Source organism: Coffea arabica, chromosome 1e (assembly GCF_036785885.1).
Source record: "Coffea arabica cultivar ET-39 chromosome 1e, Coffea Arabica ET-39 HiFi, whole genome shotgun sequence".
Lineage (NCBI taxonomy): Eukaryota > Viridiplantae > Streptophyta > Magnoliopsida > Gentianales > Rubiaceae > Coffea > Coffea arabica.
This window is the reverse complement of record NC_092311.1, coordinates 38,857,668-38,883,736: the sequence shown is the minus strand read 5'-3', so window position 1 is coordinate 38,883,736 and position 26,069 is coordinate 38,857,668. Positions and strand designations below refer to the sequence as shown.

The 26,069-nt window shown below is 35.9% G+C and overlaps 3 protein-coding genes across 5 annotated transcripts; 1 reads left to right on the top strand and 2 right to left on the bottom strand.

Annotated features, from left to right (window-relative positions):
* The first annotated feature begins 9,446 nt into the window (after window positions 1–9,446).
* Window positions 9,447–13,462, top strand: LOC113703407 (uncharacterized). 2 transcript variants are annotated; one of them, XM_027224772.2, is made up of 3 exons: window positions 9,447–9,808; window positions 11,684–11,760; window positions 12,313–13,462. In XM_027224772.2, exons 2-3 carry the CDS (start codon window positions 11,715–11,717, stop codon window positions 12,930–12,932), a joined length of 666 nt encoding a protein of 221 aa, XP_027080573.1. In that variant the 5' UTR covers window positions 9,447–9,808; window positions 11,684–11,714; the 3' UTR covers window positions 12,933–13,462. The 2 variants fall into 2 exon arrangements, with proteins under 2 accessions (XP_027080573.1, XP_027080564.1); XM_027224763.2 differs by having other exon boundaries at window positions 11,681–11,760.
* Window positions 13,463–13,551: 89 nt separating this feature from the next.
* On the bottom strand, window positions 13,552–17,909 carry LOC113694113 (cysteine-rich receptor-like protein kinase 7). The gene is made up of 7 exons (XM_072055642.1): window positions 16,923–17,909; window positions 16,110–16,241; window positions 15,406–15,527; window positions 15,017–15,227; window positions 14,604–14,841; window positions 14,237–14,387; window positions 13,552–14,117 (listed from the first exon to the last, which is right to left on the bottom strand). Exons 1-7 carry the CDS (start codon window positions 17,698–17,700, stop codon window positions 13,752–13,754), a joined length of 1,998 nt encoding a protein of 665 aa, XP_071911743.1. The 5' UTR covers window positions 17,701–17,909; the 3' UTR covers window positions 13,552–13,751.
* A 1,174-nt stretch (window positions 17,910–19,083) lies between these two features.
* Window positions 19,084–24,091, bottom strand: LOC140004386 (cysteine-rich receptor-like protein kinase 25). Of its 2 annotated transcripts, XM_072055632.1 has the most exons (8): window positions 23,162–24,091; window positions 22,810–22,941; window positions 22,351–22,472; window positions 21,462–21,672; window positions 20,804–21,041; window positions 20,186–20,336; window positions 19,534–19,663; window positions 19,084–19,439 (listed from the first exon to the last, which is right to left on the bottom strand). In XM_072055632.1, the coding sequence occupies exons 1-8, from the start codon at window positions 23,991–23,993 to the stop codon at window positions 19,330–19,332; spliced, it is 1,926 nt and encodes a 641-aa protein (XP_071911733.1). In that variant the 5' UTR covers window positions 23,994–24,091; the 3' UTR covers window positions 19,084–19,329. The 2 variants fall into 2 exon arrangements, with proteins under 2 accessions (XP_071911733.1, XP_071911730.1); XM_072055629.1 differs by having other exon boundaries at window positions 19,084–19,663.
* Window positions 24,092–26,069: the final 1,978 nt, after the last annotated feature.

The window sequence follows — 26,069 nt, the reverse complement described above, 5'->3', positions numbered from 1 at the left end:
CAGCTTCTGCGTCCGAACGTCGTCAGAGAGTCATCAAAACTTTACGAAATTTTTCGGACATCCAACGCGATCGATGTGCGTCCGAAGAGTGCGTCCGATCCTCCCGGACGTCCGATGCTTCCCCACGAGCGTCCGACAGAGTTTCCTTCTTGATGTTCTTCATCCTTTCGGACGTCCGACATGAGTGCCCTGTTTTTGCTTCTTCTTTTGATTGATTTTCTTTCCTTGACACCTTTGTACCTGATTCTCTAAAAAGCAAAACACTTATATTTGAAGAGAAATAGATAAACATTTCAAAGTGCTTTGTCAGCATCAAAATAAAAAAAAACATTCTCCCCCTTTTTGATGATGACAAAACAATGGTTTGAAATGAAATTTGATGATTACAAATAGGCTCCCCCTTTCTCATTTGACAAAAGCTCCCCCTTACTTAGTCAATCGTAGAACAAAAATTGAAAAACTCCCCCTCACTTGGCTACTTCACAGATTTATTCAATCATCCAAAAACAGTTAAGCAACCGACATTTTACCAACTGTCCAGCCAATTCAACGCATCCCGCACATATCCATATTCATATCTTCATATCTCTCTCCCTTTTTGTCATCACAAAAGTCAAAAGGCAAAGAGACATTACAAGAACCAGTAACATGAAAAAGAACTAAACATTCATAACAAAATAACTTACGAGCATCACAAACATTACATCCACATATCCAGTTTTGAACATTACTAGCACCAGAATCAAAGAAACAAAAAAAGTCCGAGACAGCCATCTAACATCCAGCAAATACAAAACAGTCAAACAGAATGCAAATGATCCTAATAGGGCTAGTGATCCTAAATGATAAACTAAGTGGACCCAGACGTCCTTCGAGTAAGCAAATACTGAGAGAGATCCTCCTCCTTAGTGTCTTCATCATCTTCACCAACTGGTTTCTTGCCTTTGTCAGATGTGGAAGGATCATGAGGTTCCACGGGAGTAGAGATGAGGTCGATGGGAGCAGGACTCATAGAGCGAATAAGAGCTGATGAACTGGGATCAGTAGAGCGTGACTCTTTGCCATGAGGAACTTCCTCAACCACAGGTGGGGAAGAGAAGATTCTTTTTATCCAGGAAGTCTGTTTGTTGCTCGGATGACATGGTGAGCATGAGACCATGTTTAAGAAGTAGAACATGTTGTTTAAGATCTCGAAGGAGCTCAACCACTTCAGAATTTGAAGAAGAAGATGCCTTAGTGGCAATCTTCCTAGGATGAATAGAAGTCAGTGCAACAGAGGATGGAGTGTGAAGGGGATCATGTGCAGCCTTAGATCTAGGTTCATTAGATGTGGCCCCCTTATAAGCCCACATATTATCCCTAAAGACAAGATTCTTGTGCTCAAAATAAGCCTTAGTAAAGGCAGAAGAAAACGTTTCTTTGGGACAAACACCAAGGATGGGTACTTTGTAAAATTCAAAAATCTTCTGAAAAAATTTTCCATAAGACAGTTTTCTACGAGAATCAGTGGTAAAGCGAAGTAAAAACTTGCACATGACAAAGCCAAAGTCAATGCAAATTTTTTCTCGAAAATAATAAAAAAGATACAGCTCCATTTTATTGGCATCTGTCTCCATTTTATTGGCATCTGTCCTATGACCATCGGTAGGCACAAGCAAATTTGAAATGATTGAGAAAGCAATGAGATTCACAGGAGCAAAGTCATTTAGTTTTGCATCAGCAGGGGCAGAAAACTTCTTTTAAAAATAAGACAACATCTTAGCACTATCAAAGTGATTATCAGCAGTGGGATGCTCTTCATAAGAAAAGAAATTGGCAATTTTACTTTTGCATCCTGGTTCAATAACAGTATTTAAAACAGCATTCACAATCTCAGGATCAAACACTAAATCTACCCCATTTACCCTGGACATAATTTCAGTGTGGTCAGTGCCTTTCCTAAGATTGGCAAAGAATTGATATAGCATTCCAGGGTAATAAACGTTAGGCATGGAAATGATATGTGACCATTTATGGAATTCAAAGAGACGCAGAATGGACTCTAAACCTATCTTGTGAAATTCAGAGGGATTTATGGTACGTTGAGGAATGAAACTTTTTTGGGATATTCAGGAGTGTTTTTTTTTTGCAGCATCATCAAAGAATGGGGAGACTGTGGTTGATTGGGAGGGCGGTTGAGATGTAGTCCTTTGTCTGGATTCAGGCTGAGCAGAAGGCTGTGAAGTTTGAGCTTTTACGGCTCCCTTTTTGACACGTTTGGAGGATCTTTTGGCCCTAGGAGAATCAACATCCTCATCCCTGAGTGTGTGTTTGCGTTCGGCAGGCACTTTTCCTCCTCTTAGATTCACCATTGTGTGAAATGCGTGAGATGTATGATGCCTTTGATGCACACAGTAGTATGGGAGTGAATTACACAATGGGGTAAACGAGCCTTGAAGATGATTGAACAGAATGGCTATGGGGAAATAGGGTTTTGAGAAAAATTTGGGAACTGTCGAAATGTGATGAGATTTGGTGAAAAGATCAGGAAGATGAACTCGCAATGATCAGGAAAAGTTTTTGGTTGAGTCAATTTTGGAATAAGTGCTTCAGAATAGCATGAATTGAGAGTGAAAAGGAGAGACAGTTTTCGTCCGAGAGAGAAGAGAAGAAGAAGGGTCTGAAGCAAATGAGAAGGGAAGTTACTTTAAAAAGTGTACCGTTGCACTGTCGGACGGCCGAACGAAGTCCTGCGTCCGACATTTTCGTCCGAACAGGTGCTTTCTGGGAAAATAGCTTAAGAACATTATCGGACGTCCGTTCATCTGCTTTCGGACGTCCGAAAGCTTAGAACAGAAAAATTTTTAAGATGATTTTTCGATTATCCCTAATTTTGATTTTAGATGAATGAATTGATCCAATGGCAAAACTTTTGTAAAAATATCAGCAATTTGATCTTTAGAACAAACATAATTCACACAAATTTCACCTTTTTGAACAAGATCGCGAATAAAGTGGTGCTTTATATCTATATGTTTTGTCCTAGAATGCTGAATTGGATTTTTGGTTAAATTGATAGCACTAGTATTATCACAGAATATAGGCATGCAGTCATATAACAATCCAAAATCATTCAATGTATGTTTCATCCATAAAAGTTGAGCATAACATGCACTAGCGGCAATATATTCCGCTTCGGTTGTAGACAAAGAGATTGCATTTTGTTTTTTGCTAAACCAAGAAACTAAGCAATTACCAAAAAAGTGACAAGTTCCACTAGTACTTTTTCTGTCCACACGACAACCACCAAAATCCGCATCCGAATATCCATATAGAGCAAATTCACAAGATCTATCATACCAAAAATCATAGTCTAATGTACCTTTCAAATACCTAAAAATCCTTTTAACAGCGTTCAAATGTGATTTTTTTGGACAACATTGAAATCTAGCACACAAGCAAACAACAAACATAATATCGGGTCTACTTGTGGTTAAATAGAGTAGGCTTCGAATCATACCTCTATAGTGCTTTTCATCCACATGTTTACCTTCTTCATCTTTGTCAAGTTTTGTAGAAGTGCACATTGGAGTTCCAAATTGATTTGAGTCCTCCATGCCAAATCTTTTCAGTAATTCCTTGGTGTATTTTGCTTGATTTATAAAAATTCCCTCTAGGGTTTGATGTATTTGAAGTCTAAGAAAGAAATTTAATTCTCCCATCATACTCATTTCAAATTCACTTTGCATAATGGTGGAAAAATCCTTGTATAGATACTCATTAGTAGCACCAAAAATAATATCATCTACATATATTTGCACAATAAGAAGATCATTTAACACTTGCTTAGTAAAAAGTGTGGTGTCCACAATACCTCTTTTGAAACCATTTTCAATCAAGAAACCACTCAATCTTTCATACCAAGCTCTTGGAACTTGTTTTAGTCCATATAATGCTTTTGAGAGTTTAAACACATGACTTGGAAATTTTGTATTTTCAAAACTGGGGGGTTGATCCACATATTTTTCTTGATCAATAAAACCATTTAAGAAGGCACTTTTAACATCCATTTGAAATAATTTGAAACTTTTGAAGCAAGCAAAAGCAAAAAGCATTCTAATCGATTCTAATCCAGCTACGGGAGCAAATGTTTCATCAAAATCAATTCCTTCTTCTTGTGCATATCCTTTAGCAACTAATCTAGCTTTATTTCTTACAACTACACCTTTATCATCCAACTTATTTCTAAATACCCATTTCGTGCCAATGATAGGTTGATTTTGAGGTCTATCAACAAGTGTCCAAACCTTATTTCTCTCAAATTGATTAAGTTCCTCTTGCATTACCAAAATTCAGTTTTCATCCTTTAAGGTATCATTGATATTTTTAGGTTCAAAAAGAGAGACTAAAGAAAATTGTCTATCAATTTCTTAGATGAGGAACGAGTCTTTACCTTCTCGGATGGATCACCAATTATAAGCTCTCTTGGATGATTTTGGCTAAAATTTCCAAGCTTTGGGAAGGTCTTTCAATGAATCATCATTCTTGTCTTCATCTTCCTTTTCTTGATCTTCATGAGTTTCATCCTCCATTTCCTTTGCTTCCGGTTTAGAGTTTCCTTCATCTCCAATTGTTAGCTTTTTCATTCCTTCACGAACACCTACATCATCATCCTCACACGAACTTTTGGAATTATCATCATTAGTTTCATCAAATGTTATGTGTATAGCTTCTTCTATCACAAGAGTTCTTCTATTAAAGACTCTATATCCTCTTTTTTCTCACAATACCCCAAAAATATTCCTTCATCAGATTTTTTTTCAAACTTACCAAGATGTTCCTTTAAATTCAAAATAAAATATTTACAACCAAAAACTTTGAAATATCCAACCGTAGGTTTCTTATCAAAAATCAGTTCATAAGATGTTTTATTCAAAATAGGTCTCAAGAGGATTCTATTCATCACATAACATGCGGTGTTTACCGCTTCAGTCCAAAGATATTTTGGCAAACTACATTCACTCAACATAATTCTAGCAGCCTCTTGAAGTGTCCTATTTTTCCTTTCTACAACACCATTTTGCTGTGGAGTCCTTGCAATAGAAAACTCATGTGTTATGCCATTATGATCACAAAATTCTGGAAAATCACAAAACTTGAATTCCGTCCCATTATCACTTCTAATCCTAACAATTTTTAAACCAAGCAGATTTTGCACTTTAGCAAACAATGAAGTAAAATTCTTGAAGGCATCATCTTTATGAGCAAGGAATATCACCCAAGTATATCTAGAATAATCATCAATAATCACAAAATAATATCTCTTACCTCCCAAGCTAGTAATTTAAGTAGGACCAAATAAATCAAGATGCAAGAGTTCCAAATGTTTAGAAGTTGATACACACTTCTTTGGTTTAAAGGAAATTTTTGTTTGCTTCCCAAATTGACATGCATCACAAATTTTGTCTTTTTCAAAACTGATTTTTGGCAAGCCTCTAACCAACTCCTTTTTCGAAATTTTCTTTAATAATTTCATGTTAAAATGACAAAGTCTCCTATGTCACAACCAAGGATTTTCATTTGAAACTTTAAGACATTGGAAGCTAGATGAATCAAGTTTATCAAGAACAACAATATAAATATCGTTAAACCTCTTACCTTTGAACACAACATTATATTTAGAGTCAAGCACAATGCATTCATGCTTTTTGAACAACACATTCAAGTCTTTATCACATAATTGACTAACACTAAGCAAGTTATAACCTAAGTTATAAACTAAGAGCACATTATGAACAAAAGTTTCACCATCCTTACCAACATCACCTATTCCAATTGTCTTAGCTTTCACATCATCACTAAATGTCACCTTTCCACTTGATTTTGATTTTAGCTTTATGAACAACGAAGGATCACCGGTCATATGCCTTGAACAGCCACTGTCAATGAACCATTTGGACTTGTTTGAGCCTTTTCCCTAAAAAGAGAGTGTTTGGTACCCTTTAACTTTTGCGTCCACAATAGTTAGCATTGTGTCTAACTAACCACATGCATCTCATTTCTTTGTTCAGATTTCTTTTCACATAACAATCTCCTTTCAAATGCCCTCTTTGACAACAAAAACTACACATAATGAAAGAGTCTTTAACATGTAATAGTTTGATAAATCTCAATCCACTCCTCCTATATGTTGTGAAATCATGTGCATTTTTGTTGTGTGCTAATTTTCTTTCATGAGTAGTAAGAAAGGTGGTTGACATGTTCTTTTTGAGATAATCTTGTTTTCTAGCTTTTAAGATCTCATTCAAATTGTCCATCCTTTTATTCAAATCACCATGTCTTTCCTTTAGCATTTCACAAACACTTGTCTTTCTATCAAGTTCATTTTGAACATCAAATCCGGCTCTTACAAGGCACTCATTGTCAGCCTTTAGTTGTTTGTTTTGTTGAAAAAGTCTTGCATTTTCATGAATGAGAAAAACAATTTTCTGTTTTAACTGCTTGTTTTTATCATAAGATTCCTTCAAGGCATTATGCAATTTTTCAACAAAGGATTCAAGATCATCATCATCTTCATCATCACTTTCAGATTGAGAGTGTATGGAAGTTACCTCATTATCTCCAATAGCCATGAAGGCCATTTGAGCTGATTCTTCTTCTTCTTCAACTTCGCCTTCGGAGTTACATTCATTCCATGTAATCTGGAAGTTGTTGAACCTTGGCTTTCGATCAGCTTTTCTATCTTTCTTTTTCTTTAGGGAGCATTCGTTTGCGTAGTGTCCAGACTGTCCACATTCGTAGCATTTGTCTAATTGTTTCTTGTTGAATTCTTGTTTTCCTTTGTTCCTTGCGTTTGAAGACTGATTCTGGAATTGATTGCTAGGTCCTCCCTTTCTAAACTTCCTTTTATTCAAGATTCTCTTGAAGCTTTTTGTGATGAGAGCAAGATCGTTGTCATCACCATCCGAGTCTTCATCATCCAACTGAGCTGGATCATCTTCACCTTGAGCTACCTTTAGAGTTATGTTTCTCTTTGCTCTCGCGTCCTCTTCCTCCTGCACTTTAGTTTTCAACTTCAACTCATAGGAGGTTAGTGAGTTAATGAGAGATTCAGTAGGCACAGAATTCAAATCCTTAGCCTCCTCTATTGCAGTCACTTTACTTTCCCATTCTTTGCCCAACCCATTGAGAATTTTCCTGTTTTTCTCTCCCAAGGTGTACTCTTTGCCCAACACCTCGAGATCTTTGATCAAGTCATTGAACCTGCAATACATTTTGTCAATATTCTCAATGGGTTCTATTTTAAATGATTCATACTTTCTGACCAAGATAGACTTTTTCTGTTCTCTCACGTTGTCACTACCCTCATGAATTTCTCTTAACTTATCCCACATTTCTTTGGCAGGTTTACATCCTTTTACTCTAATTGATTCATTTGAGTCTAAGGCACTACAAAGAACATTCATGACTTTGGCATTCAATGTGAGATTGGTTCTATCTTGAGCATTCAACTCAGCTCTTATTTTTGGCCGAAACAAACCTGTATCTGCATCAAGAACGTTAGCATCATGCGGTCCTTCATTCACAATAAACCATAGCTCAATATCAATCGATTGCAAAAAGATAATCATTCTTTCTTTCCAACTAACATAATTGGAACCAGTAAACATGGGAGGCCTAGTGATAGATTGCCTCTCAACAAACATGGCATGATTGGTTGTCATCTTTACTCCAAGCCGCTTGAGCTTAATCTCTAGGAGACCAAGCTCTGATACCAATTGTAAGGCCCAAAGACAACCTAAGAGGGGGGTGAATTAGGTTGATTAAAAATACTTTATTGAGTTTATGCACTTTTTTTAAATAAAAATTTACCTTCTTTTCTAGTAGTGATCAGCCAAGTAAATTTAAAGAAGAGAGCAATGTTGATCAGAAATAAGAGTGTATATAAGCAATGAGAATTTTATTAAACAAAAGGAATAAGATAGAGTATCAAACCGATTGTCTACCAAGCTTTCCTCAAACTTGAAGACCAATCACAAAGATGAGCACCTTCTCTTTGATGAAAAATAATCAACTCAATGTACAATGGAGGGATCACTTCCTCCTTGCCCCAAGCTTTACTTAGTCAAGCTAGGAAGTTTTACTATCACACAGATAACCCTCAACAAAGCTACACTATTGAAAATTTCAAACACAAGAGAAGTGCTTACAAGAACTTCACACTACTTGGAGAACAAATCTTACTTAGGAGACTATTTTCTAACTAAAATATCTCTTGAGATCTTGTAAACGAAGTGTGCAAAAGTCGCTCCCTGGTTCAGAATCTTTTGTATTTAAAGGGGACAAAAAATGGGTTTCATTAATGCTTCCAACGGATAGAAAGCAGATGAAGAGTCTGCTAGCCGTTGGGGCTGTCGGACGTTCGACAGATTAATCATCGTCCGATCCCATCGTCCGAAAATCAGCCAAGTTGTCGTTCGGACGTCCGATGGGATTTTATTGTTCGACAGCTTCTGCGTCCGAACGTCGTCAGAGAGTCATCAAAACTTTGCGAAATTTTTCGGACGTCCAACGCGATCGATGTGCGTCCGAAGAGTGCGTCCGATCCTCCCGGACGTCCGATGCTTCCTCACGAGCGTCCGACAGAGTTTCCTTCTTGATGTTCTTCATCCTTTCGGACGTCCGACAGTTTCCTTTCGGACGTCCGACATGAGTGCCCTGTTTTTTCTTCTTCTTTTGGTTGATTTTCTTTCCTTGACACCTTTGTACCTGATTCTCTAAAAAGCAAAACACTTATATTTGAAAAGAATTAGATAAACATTTCAAAGTGCTTTGTCATCATCAAAATCAAGAATAACAGTAACACTTTTTGAATTTTACTTACAAACATTGATGTTTTTATCATAAATTAAATGTTTGAAAGTAAAATACCTATAAAGAGCCGATACTTTAAATAGGTAATGCGTACTGCATATAGTTTAACATGCAAATAGTTTGTTAATCAGTTAGTTAGTTAATTAGTTAATTAGTTAAGCAGTTAATTAGTTAATTAGTTTAACATGCAAATAATTTGTTAGTTTCGGACAGACAACAGTTTTAGTTAATTAGATAATTAGTTAATTAATTAATTAGTTAATAGTTAATTAGTTTAACTATTAACTAATTAGATAATTAGTTAAGCAATTGTCAAGCAAATAATAATTGTCAAGCAAGTAAGGGCAAAATTGGAAGAAAATTCTTATCTCACTTCTACAAAAGCTGTCAAAGAGGTTTCTGCAACAAATTGTTACTGTTCAGGGGAGGTGAATGCAATTTCTAAACCTAGAGGGGAGGTCAGTGTAAATGTCAGAAATCTCAAGGGAGGTTTCTGCAATTATCCCTATAATCATTTGAAAATTCCATATTTGGTATCCTACCACTATGATAGACTTGACCCCAAAAAAAATCCCTGGTAAAACTTTTTAATAACTTTTAAGGTAAGTTTATCAATTTTAGAGCCATTGTAGAACTTTTAATAAAATTTAAGGTAAGTTGATAAATTTTAGTGCAATAGGAGGATTTAAAGTATCTCTAAATATTTAGGGAGTGTTACGTAATTTAATTCATTATTGCACATTTTTCAACCATTGTTGTCAATCCCATAGCCCTAACTTTTTCACACTACCAAGTAGTCGACTCTCTACTCGGAGGCCCTCCACCACCACCACCGCCGCCGCAGCTGCCGCCGCCGCTTCACCCATCACTCCAACCCGTTGAACTTCGCTGCTTTGGAATAAAAACATTGGGTTAATATCTCCCTTGGCAAATCAAGGCGGATTCTTGATATCAGGTGAATTTTTTTTTCCTTATCTTTCAATTTTACCCGGATTCTTGATAGTGAATTTGTTTTGGGTAAGTATATCAGGCGATTTTTTGTTTTTTTAATCTTTCAATTTTTCCATTTTTTTCCTCGATTTTTTGCCATTCTAATCTTGTAAGTTTGAATGTACAGATATCCACACACAAGCTCACATTTTCTAAGTGCATTAGTGTGTTTTGCGTGTGAGTTCTGTTACACACACACGCGCGCATACATAGTCCTCTGGGTTTCTTTACTTTGTTTTTTTGTTAACTTTTAGTATATATTAACTGAGATTATTCTGGAAAACTTTTTTCATTGCCTTAATGAATTCTTTATTTTTTTAAAGTAAATAAATCTTTTATTCTTAGAGTTGTTCATAAGTATTGATTTTGATTTAAAAAGTGTTCATTGATGTAGTATTTAATGAATTTTATAAGGTGATTAAGCCGGATTTGGTAATGCTATAGAGGGCAATGTTATAAAACAAGAAATAAGTTTTTGAAATCATAGTTTTCCAGAAAGAATGCTGCTTATGGAATTGATTAAGATTTTTCGTATATAATTTGACAAAGAACAAATGGAAAATTTGAACTTGTTACGGTAAACGAGTCCTTTTCAAGTAGGGGTCTGCTATACGAAATGATGAGTGATTAAATTATAGAAAATTGCTCTGCCTCCAAGTATTGGTACCATTTTTCTATGGAAGAAATGAGGTGTATCAGAGTCTAAAGGAGGATTTGTTGGAGTATGATGTTTTTGGCTGAAATTGAGTTGAGAAGTAGCTGCTTGCAGCATCAATTTTGCACATTCTATATGATATAAAGAGGGTGATCTAATTCATTGAAGCTGCAATTCCACAGAATAATTGTCAAGCTGTACAGTTTTATTGGGATTTAGCTTTAAAGCAGCTCTCTCTTCAGTTTGCATGTACCACACATCCCTTGCTCTGTTTTCCACCTCTTGTTAAAACTTTTGTGCCGTTGAAATCATTCTTGACATTGACCAGTGATGCTGTTCTTTATCTTCTCAAGAAAAAACCTATTCAAACTTGATCCTGAAAGTGTTGATTGGCCATTGGGAGAAGGCTTGCCAAATGGTATGATAGTAAATGAATCACCAAGCATTGTTCTCAGCTCAACGTAGAAGATGATGCAGCTTGCAATTCTTTTAATATGAATTACATTGCACCAACTCCTTTAATTCGCTTTATAACTGCTATTTGTAGCATTTCGTTGACCTACCATTTACAAATTACAGCCAGACATCTCAATCTTTAGCATGCTACATTTTTCAAACTGTTACTGACTGTCACGACCATAGGCTGGTTCAAGATTTCATTAAAGGGTAGTCTGGGGTTGAGGCAATATCTCAAAATCTGAAGTAGGGAAAGGGTGCTAGCTGTGCAGAAGGTAATGGAGGGTGGTTGCAGAATGATGTATTCCAGGTATCTTGGGAGTTGCAAGGGATTGAATAGTGGTTTTTGGTACCTTTTCAGTTGAATTTCTGAATCAAGATGCCAAGATTTCATATTGGAGCTGCATGCTCTGCAGATAATGATTAATCTTTACAATTTTAGAATATATTCAATTCCATTCGGGCACAGATACAACTTACTTGAGGCATGGATATGACTTGAGAAAATCAGTATTAATTCGCATAGACTTGTTTTGGAGCTTCTTTGTGTTACTTCACCTGGACCTCATTTTGATAATTTGTGAACTTAATCTTTAATTGCCTTTTACAGATGAAAGTGAAGATTATATTTGTTTTGGCTTACGATTAAGTTTGAATTTCCCATTCAGGTTGTAACTTAAATAACTGTGTATTTGATTTGAATTTTCTTCCCTTTTGTGTTATTAGCAGGTGGATTCATCTTTTCTACAAGTTCTGTGGCATGGCAACTTTCGCCGACCCAGATAACACATTGATTCGTGATGAAGGTTAGTCAGTATGGACTACTGAATTGCATTTTGTCTCTTTGAAGATTAAATTAACACTTTATGTGTTTCTGTTGACTTTGTCGACAGTCTTCATCTTTTTCTTCTTGTTATATTGTTCCTTGGTCTCCTTTGGTTCAATTCTTCCAGTTTAGCTGGAAGAATTGACTGAGTGATATTTGGAATCGTGTCTGCAAGATGATAGGCCCCTTCATGTGCTGTGCCAGATACTACATTGATATAATGAAGTTGAGAACATATATATAGGCTTATCTAGGCACATTCCTGAAAAAGTGCATCTTCCTGCTTTATGTATCCTTATGTTTCATATATATGTGTATGTGTGTGTGTGTGTGAGAGAGAGAGCGCTAGCAAGCAAGCAGTATGTATGTTTGGATGTATTTATGTCTCTACAGCAATCCATATATTCCCTGTTTAGTCTAATTGGTAAGTTTCTATGTAGTAAACAGTAATATCTCGGATCATGTGAGTAATTCTGTTGCTTAATGTTCAACCATATTATTCACTGGAAAAGTGATTAACTTAATTTTGCAGAGATCAAGAGTGACAAAGGATCTTTGCCTGCTAAAAGAAATCCTGAACTTGCCTCTCTGGACGAGGAAAACATACACGAGGACACAGTTGATCCAAACAAAAAGCTAAAGCTTGGCAATGACCTCTCCGTTGAAAACAATGACCGCTCCATTGGAAATGACCCTCTGATTCCAGATGTTGAAGAGAATAAAGATGTTAATGGAACTAAAAACCACAGTGCCCATGTGGAACAGGTACTGGAAAATGAGGATAATGAAGTCGAAGATCAAGATGGAGAAGACTATGAAGATGAAGAGGAGGAAGGGGAAGAGGAGGAGGACGAGGATGGTGAGGAAGATAGCGATGATGACGACTCGGATGCCAATGCTGAGATAGTTGACCGAAAGGGCAAGGGAATTATGAGGGATGACAAGGGTAAAGGAAAATTAGTTGAGGTGTCACGGGATTCAAGTGATTCTGGAAGTGAATCTGATGCTGAAAGTGATCTCTCAGACGATCCACTTGCTGAGATTGATTTGGATAACATTCTACCATCTAGGACGCGGCGGCGCGTGGTTCAGCCCGGAGTTCATATTTCCAATGATCAAGGTGCTAAGGAGGATGAAGATGACAGTGATTAATAGCACCTCCTTGTGGCATTTTTGGGTCAGTGAAGAGCTTCTGCTAGTTTCTTCAATTCAAGAAACAAGTGTAATTCTAGTTTCTGCTAGTGTCTTGTTCGAAGAAAAGGAGAATACAGCAGTGATGTGAATGCTGTGGTAGCATTTTAGTTAATGACATATTGAATTGATCAGGAAACAGCACCCGCCCGAAAGTTTTGGCCTGCTCATGGTGGTTTATACAATGGCCTTTCATTTTGTTGTTCTTGTAGCTCTCGCACCATTGACACTCTTGTGATTTCAAGTTCCTAGTTCTGTTTGGGCCTGGGGTGGGCAGTTAGCACACCAGTTTCTTTCTTTAGTTATATAACAGACAAATGAAATTTGAGTGCAATCTTTAGGAAAATTACTACCGCTGGAAATATTCAGGTTGTCTAGATATTTACCATTGTACTGTGGTGTATATTTCGGTCTTTCGAGTCTCAACCACAGATTCAGACTCTCAAGAGGCAAAGTTTATTATTTCAATGCAGCCGGGATTCACTTTGCCATTTGAACTTCTTTTCATTTCCACTTCGCCATCTAAAACTAATACGTTCTGCAGTTATGTACACTTTTACCATCTCAGTTCATGCTGTCATCAATCAAGTTTGCTAGTACAAACAAATACATAAGATAGATTGTACATTGTTCTCCCTTCTGTGATCCTCTACATCGCTTTCTTTTACCAGCCAAAGAATACGCAAGAATAATGTCCTAAACTCAAAATTTGTCGGCTTCCGACAAAAAGAAAAAATGGAAATTGACTGTACTTTCCAGATATTCCATCCTTATATTCCATCATCGAGGGTCTAAATCACTGATTGATGCTTCATTGACAGACTGACTAGCAACTGCAGGTTGTGATGGACTTGCAGTACTTATAGTTTTAGAATCTTCAGATAACAATGGTGTATCAGACTTGTCTGAACCAATGCTGCGACTGTGTGCAAAAAAAGCAGGCTCAGAAGGCTTTGGAAGACTGACGGAAAAGCTCTGGAGCATGAGAACAACTGAAGCACTAGTTGGTCTCTTAGTTATATCATCTTGAACGCATAACAACCCGATGTGGATGCATCTGATTATGTTCTGTATTGAACCTGAACTAGCCGTGACAGTGGGATCAATTATCTTCAAAGCTGTTCCTCCAAGCCAGTTTTTCCAAGCCTGTTAAGAGGTTATAATTGTTAGACGCAAGGAAAAGCAAGAGAACTACAAACAGGAGACAGTAGAACATTGCAAATATTGTGTGTTCTGATTAGGCTTGAAATGTTTTGCATACTTACAAAACTTAGAAGGTCCTCCACAGTTTGGCCATCCCGGAAATAGGAGTTCTTCTGCCCACTTATTATTTCGAGAACTAACACTCCATAGCTGAAGACATCAGATTTGATAGAAAATAGTCCATGCAATGCATACTCTGGTGCCATGTATCCACTGCATAGTTATTCTTGTCAGAGATAATGAATAGCCTTATAAACTCAGAATCATCAAATGACCTTAACAATCACAACTCTGTAATTAACAATGTGATAACTTTATTTAGTGTGAATATAGTGATCTTCTTTCTGAAGAGTGCTATTTATAAAATTTTTGACTCAATGGTCAAAAAATTGTTCATAGATTCATAAATAACAACATTTTAGCACTTACTAGGTCCCTGCAATTCTATTGGTGTTGGCTACACTCTCGTCTGCATGGAACAACCTGGCCATGCCAAAATCTGAGATTTTAGCATTCATATCTTCATCTAAGAGAATATTACTAGCCTTTAGATCACGATGAATAATCTTCAATCGAGAATCTTCATGCAGATAAAGAAGTCCCTTTGCAACACTCTCTACGATTCTGTAGCGCCGATCCCAGTCCAGTTCTGAGCTCTTCAGAGGATCTAAATTGGACCCAAAAAGAGAAATCAAGAAAAGATTATTATCATAGACAAATAAGATGGATTAAACAAGAAGTAATTAACCCCTCAAACTATCTTAAAATCTTAGTCTGCCCTCTTAAAAAAAAAAAAACTAATGACTATAGTCTATAGCGGCAATAGGAGGAAAACTACATACCAAAAAGGAGTTTGTCAAGGCTCCCATTTGACAGGAATTCATAAATCAACAGTCTTTCTGTTTTTTCCAGACAAAAACCCAACAATCTAACCAGACTTTTGTGTTGGAGCTTTGCCACCAGCAAGACTTCATTCCTAAATTCTTGTTCACCTTGTCCTGACTCCTTAGACAATCTTTTTGCAGCTATCATTTGTCCATCCGAAAGAGTTCCCTGACACAAATTTGGCAATGTTACATGATAACAAAGTATTTAAATTTCATCAAGGGCAATTCACTAAACTAATCCATTGTAAAGCATCAGAACATTGAAGAAATTCTTTAGTGGCCATGTTGGTCTTTTGGCCTTTGTGTTCAGTTTGAAATTTTAAAGATCTGGTGCAGGTATGTACCTTGTAAACAGCACCAAATCCTCCTTTTCCCAGCAAGTCATTAGCAGAAAAATTATTTGTTGCTGCTCTAATTGTGCTAAAGTCGTACTGTACCGTTTCTGCCCCATCAATTTCTTCCAATTCTTCACCAAGATAAAACAAAGAATGCTAGAATCAACATGAATTGTTCGCTAAATGATCAATAATATCTTAGTCTGGGAGACACACAGAACAGACTAATGAACTCCTTTTTCATTTCTTTATACTTAAATAGGTCATTTTCAAGCAGACAACAATGAACATACATGTAACAGAAGTAACTACTTTGCATCTATAACTTTGATTGCCCTCAGACCTTGGCACTGCTAATTTTACTATGGAAAATTCATAACAATGTTACAAGCTGTAATATATTTACAAAGTTGCAGACACCTTATAACACTTGATTGAACTTTTCATTGGTTAAACTTGCTTAAACTAAAGCTCTCCTCCTTATCTCTTCCTTCAATTTTCCTGAACGTACGATCCCACATTTTATAGACACTTACCTTGTGTCTAAAATTAATCTCATGCGCTCGAGTGAAAATTTTAAGTTATGTAAATGCCTGTGGCTTTCAAAAACACAATGTTGTGATGCTACTTTTACTCTTCTACCAACACTGAACATTTTCAATCTGCACCAGAGTAGATATAGGTTAATGTGGAGGAGATGAAAGTCTCACTACCTTCAAGCTTCGTTGCTTTCTTCCTCTTTTGCCATTTTCTTGTGAAGATGAAAATGCAAACACTAAGTATTACAAGTACCACTGCAATGATGACACAAACGATGACAATCCATGTCTTGTTACCTTTCTTTCCTGAAAAAACCGAGTTTTTGTCAAGCTTGAGCAATAAGCATAAGTTTATTAGTCCAAAATGCAAATTGTTGAGATTATAAGAAAGTGGCAATACAACTTAATTAAAAGGTGGAAACACGTGCAAACTTGAAAACCAAACACCAATGAACCTCATCTGGGATTGATCACTCCTCATAAGAAGACACATAAGGAAGAAAAGTAAGTTAATATTGAGATTCTACAAACTTTTAGGTGCTGATTGTTTTTTACCTCTCAAGTTAAACAGCTCAATAGCATTGCTGGAAAAGCTAGTTCTAAATCTTCTATCATTTTGTCGTTGTGTAATTAGCTTACTCAACAAGTAAAATAGCTCAATAACATTTCTAGAAAATCTAGTTCTAACTCTTCTACTTTTCTGTAATAGTGTTCTTAGCCAGCATTAATAGTATGGGATTTGCATAATTTGATAATTAAAAGAAAAAGTTATTGAAGTAGGCTAGGCTGAGGATGGAAAGACAGAACTTAGGTTTAAAGTTCACATTTGTCGGATTATTTGGAAAATAATATCGTCCACAAGTCCATATTCTCCTAGGCATGACAATATTTCAAATAATTTACCACAAGATCAAAAGATCAGCAAGCACTAGCAACTTAGTTTTCTTAGCTAAGTAGTGACAAGAGAAAATATTTCCATCTGATTACCTTGTGGGGATGGCGGTGGACCTGGTGGTGATGGAATGGCACTCTCATTATAAAAGGGGAACAACTCATACCAGAAACTACAACTTGGACCAACAACTCTTGCCCCTTGTCTCCAAGAACAGCACTGAGACATCATATTTGAAGTCAACCTAAGGCAAAAATTACAAGTTCCTGGATCTATATCAGGTGTGCACTGCATCAAAGCATATATGGTCTCAACATTGCTGTTATTGCTTTTCCCTACAGCAAATTTCCAGTCTGGATTCCCTGAAAAGATTCTGTTTTCTAAGCTAGTTGCTAAATTGCTAACCTCCTGACTAAACAGATTGGGATTTGTAGAATTCAATGGGTTCTGAAGAGAGAAAGGTTGAAGATTAGACATAACTCCAAAAATCGACTTATTCGAATATCTTAACATGCATAGATCATACCAACCAACTGCCTCCTTTTGATTAGGACAGACCTGTGTGAGCTTTCCAGCAGAGTTTTGTACACAAACACGACAAGTTTCCTGATCAACATCGCCTCTACATAGCACGATTGCATTAACTCTATCGAGACCTTGGCCAAAAGAGGAATTGTAGAATCCATACGGGTTGATGTTGTATGAAAGGGAGGAAAGAAGAGAGTTGAGATTAGCCTGGTATGTGCTGTTCTGCGTGTAGTTGCCTACTCCTTTTGAACAGAAGAAAGCTGTGAAGCTTGGTTGTGAAACAGATAGGAAAACAAGGTTTGTAAGCATGTAAAAGACTGAAAGAAACCATCCCTGATAGCCCATTTCTATGACCTATGATCTAAAACTGGGAAGATAAAAAATGTCTTAGGTCTAGCCAAAATGGAAGAAGAATCATCACTCGTGATCCCTTGACAAAACTTCCAAATTTAGTTGACTAGTGAACATCATAATCTGAAATCAAGCAGGGCTAGCTGATTTTTTTTGGATCAATTACAAAACTGAGATGATCAATCTTGACCATGTAGGATATTTGGAAGATTGAAATCTATATTTCCTTTAATTTAATAATTATTGTGCTTATCAGATTACCAACCTGTGACAGCAGCTTACATTTTCACATAATATAAAAACTAGGAATCTGGTTCAGTTTTGTACTCAGTCACTGGTTAAAGAACAAACGAAACAGAAGACTGACTTCCTCAAAATTGAACCCATTCAAGGGGAAGGTATTAATTTACTAAGAAATGGCCAGGAAACATTGGCTCATTATTTGACATTCTTGAAATTTTGCTAAAAAATATTAACCTTTCGATAGAATTTAGGATTGATATAGGACTACTTAGGACTGGAACGTGTTGAACTGTCGATGAAATTTAGTAGTTTAATTCAGATACATTAATCAATGGATTCCCTCATTATTTAAACAGAAGATTACATGAACACAAAATTTGCTGAGTACAAGAAGGCCGGCAATGTGGAAGATGTTTCCTGGCACTGACATTGTTGACCTCAATTTTTAACTTCTTGCACTAGTTGATTAAGTTTTTAATCCAGCTGATTAATGTTGCATGTTTTCATATGTGGGAATTGGATTCAAAATTTGACTTTGAAGTCTGCAGAGCGAAGATTAAGAATGATCATCATAGAGAGAATAATATTGAAGTACACTAACTTGAAGTGCCCATTAACTATTGGTTAAAACAAGGGTAAACTACACTTTATCCCCTTTGGTTTGATTTATTATTCTATAATCTCTGAATTTTTTTTTTTTAAAATGGCCATTTAACGCCCCTGTGGTTTGATATCATGTGAAGTGAAAAACGAAGGAAATGACATCTATTTTTGTAATTTTTGAAATTTAAAAAAAAGAAAAAGAAAAGCCAAGATGTGCAAAACTTATCGTTCAGTAGAAAAAAAAAACTTCTTAATCGAAATGCTATTTAGATACTACAAGGGATTGCTTAAGTGATAAAGCAACTCTTTCCTAAGCAATATATCAGGATTTGACTGTCATATATGAGCTAATGCAGCACCTCATTCTCTTGTAAATAAACCAAAAACATGAACTATAGGATATTCTCAAAAGCTGAAACTTTGTTATAGTGTTTTTCAAACGGTATAAAATGCACCACTTTCAACTAAAAGTCATAAGAAACTTTCACGAATTTTTAGACCAAATTGGAATGATATTACTATAACATTGAGTTGGAAATCATAACAAATCCACGTTGTTTATGTGGAAATAAATGCATTGTTAGATGGTTTGTACATGGATTTTTTTCTTTTTGTTTGAGCCTTCTATCAAACTACTTCTGTCCTAATAAAAAAAAACAAAAAACATGTACTACCAAATACACCAGAACAATATCCTAAGTTCCCATGCAGCCGTTTGCACATTCCATCCTCTAATATAATATCATCGAGGATCAAACTCACTTATTGATGCTTCATTTAAGGAATAGTTAGTAGCAGCTCCTCCTGCAGGTTGAATTTGACCTGATCTTTTTGCTTTCGAATCTTCAAGAGCCTGCTGAGGCTGATTGTTTGAAGCAATGCTGGTGCTACGTGAAAAATATGCAGGCTCAGAAGGCATTGGCAGACTAGTAGATAAGCTATGGAGCATGAATACAACTGAAGCCATGGTTGGTCTACTACCTACACCATCTTGAACACACAACAAGCCAATGTGTATGCACCTCACTATAGCTTCTATCGGAGCTGAGCCAGCCTTGAGAGTTGAATCTATTATATTTGAAGCTGTTCCTTTAATCCAGTTTTTCCAAACCTAAATGGCATAATATGGTATACAAAAAGTGGAAAATTTAGTCCTTGTATTTGACCATACTTCTTGTACAATAATATTTTTTCGCAGTTTTTGTCCCCAGTTATTTGGTCTACACTTAATTAATTAGTCTTGGTTGAAACAAGAAAAGCTAGACTTGCATGAGTCCAAAGAACAAATGAGAAAATTTAGTGAAAATAAAGAGAGGTGAAGGGGGAGGGGGTTTAAAACGAAAATTTACATTGTATTCTATGTATTTTCGAGTATCAATAAGTTTAATCTTATACAATTACTGGTCTCTTCATGCTTATGCAACTTACACAACTTTTTTAGATGTTAATTGCTCAAATTTAACTTGATCTACAAATATAAAAATCAATTAAGTTGAAATTGAGACTTAAGATACTATAGGATAATAGTCTAATGCTAAGTAGGACAAGTTGAAAACGTTAGGAGGACCAATACTGCAGCTTTTTTTTTTTAAGTTTGTTTAGGCTTTAGAACTATTTTTCTAGTCATACTTACAATGCTGAGAAGGTCCTCCACATTCTGGCCTTGTTGGACATAACGGTTCTTTTGACCACTTATGATTTCCAAAACCAGCACTCCATAGCTGAAGACATCTGCCTTGTCTGAACATATGCCTTGCAGTGCATACTCCGGTGCCATATACCCACTGCAAATGATCATTGTAATAGCTATCAAAATACAAACTCAAAGCACAATCACAAAACTGATACATATCAGAATATGAACTTGATAAGATTGGTTACATGTTTATTTAGGGGCAAAATTTGTACGGGATGATTAAAGTTTTTAATCTATGTCATTCATCATTTGGAAATTTTTTGTATTACTTCTTACGACTTTTTTCCGTCATCTTTTTTTCTTACAGACACCGCAACTCATAAGTATTACAATAAAGATATAACATCAAACAATTTTCCGATTAATCTTCAATCAAACGGAATAGAGTAACGCTCTCTCAATGAGACAATTGATTTCAATTTTGTTAAGTGAGAATACCCGTTAACTAATTTTCATTTAGTCGTTTAAGAACTTAATAATTAACCCAAAAATTATAGTGGTTACCCCTTATATTGTATTACCTGTTTAAATACACATATATACAAAAGTACTTACTAGGTCCCCACAACTCTATTGGTTTCGGCTACACTCTCATGGAGCTGGAACAACTTGGCCATACCAAAATCTGAAATTTTGGCATTCATGTCTTCATCCAAGAGAATATTACTGGCTTTTAGGTCACGATGAATAATCTTTAGTCGTGAATCTTCATGGAGATAAAGAAGTCCCTTAGAAACACTCTCTATGATTTTGTAGCGTTGATCCCAATCCAACAATGACCTCTTTGCTGAATCTAAAATTGACTCAACAAAGCAAATCACAGAACAACTTGTTATCACATGACACCAAAAGAAAAAAAAAAAAGAAAAAGAGAGGAAATGGTTAGCTTCTCAAATTTCCTTTGATCCCAAATGATATTTTTTTTGTTAAATTTTGTCAATCAATAGTTCTTTGGGATTATATATGCATGTATACCCAAAAAGGCAAAAATGGTTTATGTGAAGAAGGGTCTTTGCCCTTTTTGATGTTTCAGACAAGGCCATTTTTGTCTACTTGATGTACAGATAGTCTATTATCTACCATTTGATCTTGACAAACAATATAGTGACTGATGTAGCTAGGCAGTGGATGCACTTAATGCAACCAAAAAAGAGAGGAAAAAAAAAAGACAGATTGAGAAATAAAGAAAAGTTTAGGCAGCAGAAAAACATACCAAAGAGGAATTTGTCAAGGCTCCCATTTGACATGAATTCATAGACCAGCAGTCTTTCTTCCTTTTTCAGGCTGAAACCCAACAATCTAACTAAACTTTTGTGTTGGAGCTTTGCCACTAACAAGACCTCATTCCTGAATTCTTGGTCACCTTGCCCTGATCCCTTGGACAGTCTTTTTACAGCAATCTCCTTTCCATCTGAGAGAGTACCCTGAAGCATATATTGGATAAATTGACATGACAACAATTAACAAAAATCTTTTCAGTTTTAAGAGCTTTCTAACGAGTGACCGTGAGGCACCTATTAAGACACCCGATGTGTCATATAACATTTGCATTTATTATCATTCTTGTTCAGCCTGTTTCTCAAGTTGCTTCATTTTATAAAAAAAATTAGCACTTGTGCTTCAATTAACGAGTGTCCAACGAACTCTACATTGGTTGCAGCCATGACTCAGTGCAATCTGGCAGCAAAATTTTAATATAAGCAGTATTTACAACACCAATTTTACATATCTAGAATTATATCTTCCTAGTGAATTACCCTTCTACCATCTATACTTTGGAACTGTAGTGTTATGATGACTATTTAGGACAGAATTAGCCAATGATTTCGATATATACTTCTCTCTGGGCAAATATTTTACACCATCACCAGAATAAGTCCATCCCAAAGTTCTTGACAGCTGAAAATAACTGTCTAAGCTCCTAAAAGGGTAGACATATAGCAGTCTGAAAATTTTCTGCATAAATTGGGGCGAAAAAGCTAAACCAGCATGAGTGAATCTGGTTTCCTTTAAAAACTGTGTTCAAACTTCCAATCAATAAGATGGTCATATTGGCTCTTTTGATTGCTCACAAGTAATGATCAGATCTTTTGATTATTCACCTTGTAAACAGCACCAAATCCTCCTTTCCCCAGCAAGTTAGTACTCGAAAAGTTATTTGTTGCTGCACTAATTATGCCAAAACCATACTGCACTGCTCTTACCCCGTCACCTACTTCCAAATCTTCACAATCGAAAACCAGAGAATACTGAAATTAGCTTCAGCGTTGCCCAATGGATGCACTTGTACAAATCTGTAATATATTGTACAATGGATGCATGATGTCCAAGAAAATAAATCAATCTTTTACTTTGAACATTCTTGTTTCTGATTTTCTTGGATTCACAGAGACAAAATTCAATCATGATGGGTCTTGAAGATTGAATGTTCAAGCAGATAATGTTAGACAGCATGGAAAAATATAGCCAAAAACTAAGTACTTTACAGCTACGAAGTTTGAATGTCCAAAGCAAATAATATTAGCTTGCAGCTGGTGACAAAAATCTTTACTTGAACTTACCCTGAAATTTCTCTCCTTTCCATCTGTTTCGCCATTTTCTTCTGAAGGAGAAAATGCAAAAACTGAATAGTCCCAGAGCTATTCCACCTACAGCACCAATGATAATAAGGGTTGTCTTGTTGCCATGCTTTCCTGCAGAAGCAAGATTTTGCCATTCTTAGACAAGCAATGAACAGCAAAAAAGTATTATTTGATTTGTTTGTGGTATGTATGAAATGCCTTATTCTCTAGTTAAATCCTCAATACCCACTCCACCACATCTTTACACACAATAAGAGAATCAGTTGAAAAATGAGCTAAAAAGAGCTGATATTTTTGTAGATAAATAGCTAGGTGACACAGTTTTTGATACCTTTTGTGGCTGGTTTGGGTGGAGGTGGTACTGGGGAGGGCGGCAATGATGGCGGTGGCGGTGGCGGTGGCCTTGAAAGAATCACACGTTCATTGTAGAAGGGGAATACCTCATACCAAAAACTACAGCTTGGCCCAACGACCCTGGCTCCCTCTGTACCATAACAGCATTGTGACAGAACCTGTAAAGCCCATCCAAGGCAAAGATTGCAATCTCCACCCTCTATGTCAGGTGTGCATTGCATCAATGCATAGATGGTGATATTGCTATCACTCTTTCTTGTCCCTGCAGCAAACTTGAGTGAAGAACCTCCAACTGTTTGATCTCGAAGGCTGTCTGTCAAATTACTCAGGTCCTGATTGAATATACTCCGGTTTGGAGGAACCACTGAGCTCTGAAGATTGAAATTCGGTCTAGTACTCATGTTACCAAAAAAGTTCTTGTTTGAGTACCTTATCATGCAAATAGTGTACCATCCAATTGCCTCCTTTTGATTAGGACACAATTGTAGGATCTTATTAGCAGAATCATTAACACAGTTTTCACAATCTTGGAAACTAGCATCTCCTCTGCAGAGCACAAGTGCATATGTTCTGTCAGGATCTTCGCCGACCGAGGAATTGTAGAATCCATCGGGACTGACATTAGTAGAAAGGGATGAAAGAAGGGTGTTCAAATTGGCCTGGTATTTGCTGTTCTTTGTGTAATTGCCTATGTTATTTGAACAGAAAAACTGTGTGAAATCTGGTGCCGAAAAAGTTAGGCCAAACAGAGTTGTGAGCACAAAAAAGACTGACAAAATTGTACTACAATTTTTTGAAAGATGCTCCATGATTCATTACCAAAGCTTCAGATTTCAGAAACAAAGAAGGAGATGCATAGCTGAGCATAAATGAATTGATTGACTTGACTTTTACTTTAATGCATCTTTATTTATCAAAAAAAAAAAAAATTGAGTTGATTGACTCTGATGCTCAGTCTTCTATCATTAGAATGGCCACTGTCCCACTTCGGTTCACAAAAACTTATACAACTAGAAATTACCCTTTGCACCCTTCGGAATTTCATTAATTTGCATATTGCATTCTGAACTTTTATTGCGACACTTAGGACCATAAATTTATCCAAATGAGATGACCCTCTTTTTTTTTTATATATATTCAAACTTGGGAGGATTTATGACAATTTTCAGCATTGAGAAAGTAATGTAGTTGTCACATTCTTTCACTCATTATAGTAATTTGGGATGAAGTGAAAAACATTAATGTTCAAAAGATAAAGTTGAGATGCAATATGACAGCATTCAATTTGAAATATAACATGTACCGTGAAAAACTTAAAACTTAACGACGCAAGAAAATCCTTGAAAATGTTAGGAGAGTAAGTGGATTAATCCAAATATTTAGGTGCCAAGACAATCCAAATTTATATTCTTCTTCTTATTATTATTATTAACTATTAAATATCCAATGCTATATTTAAGTATTCAACCATTAGGAATGGAAAAAAAAGAAAAAGAAAAGAGGAACTAATCACAGCATATGGTAGCTCTATTGCGCGTGGGATGGGAAATGATTTGTCGGAATTGTCTAACAAATTTCTTACTGGATGAACTTAATTCGATCAGATTGGTCTAAAGGGATAGGAACCCCCAAAGTCAGGTCAATGCATTGGGTTCACATGGATTCATCAGACTTATCTTGTGCAAAATAATATCATATAGTTTTACAGTAAATAATATGTAATTATATACTCAATAAAAAAAAAACTTAATCTGCAATACAATACGTTGATAGGTATGAGGCAGCATTGCAAAAAGAATGCTTTGCATGTAATTTAACTTGAAGTAATATACTCAAAATAAAGGTGAAACGAGCCAAATTGACAGCTAATTCAGTAGAATATTACTCAAAAATATATATAAAAAAAAATATGGCAAACGTAGAGCTGACAAAGTTCATTATGCCTAGGTTACAAACGAGTCAAACCGAATCGAGTTTTGGTCTAATCGAGTCGAACCTTGACTTAGTTTTATTGAACTCGAACTCGAGCTCGAGTTCGACGAGCTGACAATTTAAAACTCGAGTTCGAGTTCGAAAAAATAAAAAGAATAATTATTTTATTTTTAAAAAAATAAATAAAATAATATTTTTTTCTTAATAAATAATAAAATATTAAGGATATATATGTAATTTTACTATTAAAATATAATATATATATATATATATATACTCGAGCTCGCGAGCCTAACGAGCTTAATATTTTGAGCTCGAGTCGACTCGAGCTCGATCAACGAGCCGCTCACGTTTGCAGCCCTAATTATGCCTGCCGCGCTGACACAGCAGGCAACAATGTTTTTTTTTTTAATTCCTGGGGCAGCCACTCTTTTTTAATATATAAATGCTCAAGGGCTATTTTTTTTTTTCAAAAGAAAATTTCTAAGCCTGCAGGCTCTCTTAAGTTAGAAACCTTTCATTTGCAAATCGAAGAGGACTTGATGGTGTTGGTCTCCGCGGGCGGGTCCAAAGTACACAAAAGTACCATAACCTCATTCATGGACTCATGGTGTGCTTTTTCCGGATGAATTCTCTGAAATTTTCTATTCTTTCCAAAAGAAAACCAGTCCTCCAATCATAGTTATTAAACCCAACCCGAGAGGGAACCCGGTAAACGAGGTGGGTCAACAGGTTACTGGTTCGACCAGTGGGTGAGTGATTGAACCGGTGGGTCACTAAATATATTTAAATATTATATTTCATAATTTTAAATATAAGATATATGATATAAATTGTAATAAATAATGTCATAGCAAATGCTCATATAATTTAATTTGCTATAAAATAATTAATTCATATAAGAATCAATAAAATATAAAGTTATTTAGTAATATACCAAACTTCAAGTATAA

Coding starts and splice junctions, on each gene's coding strand:
- LOC113694113 (XM_072055642.1), bottom strand. CDS start 17,700: ATGGGCTATCAGGGATGGTTTCTTTCAGTCTTTTACATGCTTACAAAC. Junction 15,228..15,405: donor GATTTGGTGCTGTTTACAAG/GTACATACCTGC, acceptor AATTTGTGTCAG/GGAACTCTTTCGGATGGACA. Junction 14,388..14,603: donor AATAGAATTGCAGGGACCTA/GTAAGTGCTAAA, acceptor ATAACTATGCAG/TGGATACATGGCACCAGAGT.
- LOC113703407 (XM_027224772.2), top strand. CDS start 11,715: ATGGCAACTTTCGCCGACCCAGATAACACATTGATTCGTGATGAAG. Junction 11,761..12,312: donor CACATTGATTCGTGATGAAG/GTTAGTCAGTAT, acceptor TTAATTTTGCAG/AGATCAAGAGTGACAAAGGA.
- LOC140004386 (XM_072055629.1), bottom strand. CDS start 23,993: ATGGAGCATCTTTCAAAAAATTGTAGTACAATTTTGTCAGTCTTTTTT. Junction 22,473..22,809: donor GAAAGGAGAGAAATTTCAGG/GTAAGTTCAAGT, acceptor TCGATTGTGAAG/ATTTGGAAGTAGGTGACGGG. Junction 19,664..20,185: donor TGGAGGACCTTCTCAGCATT/GTAAGTATGACT, acceptor TATGCCATTTAG/GTTTGGAAAAACTGGATTAA.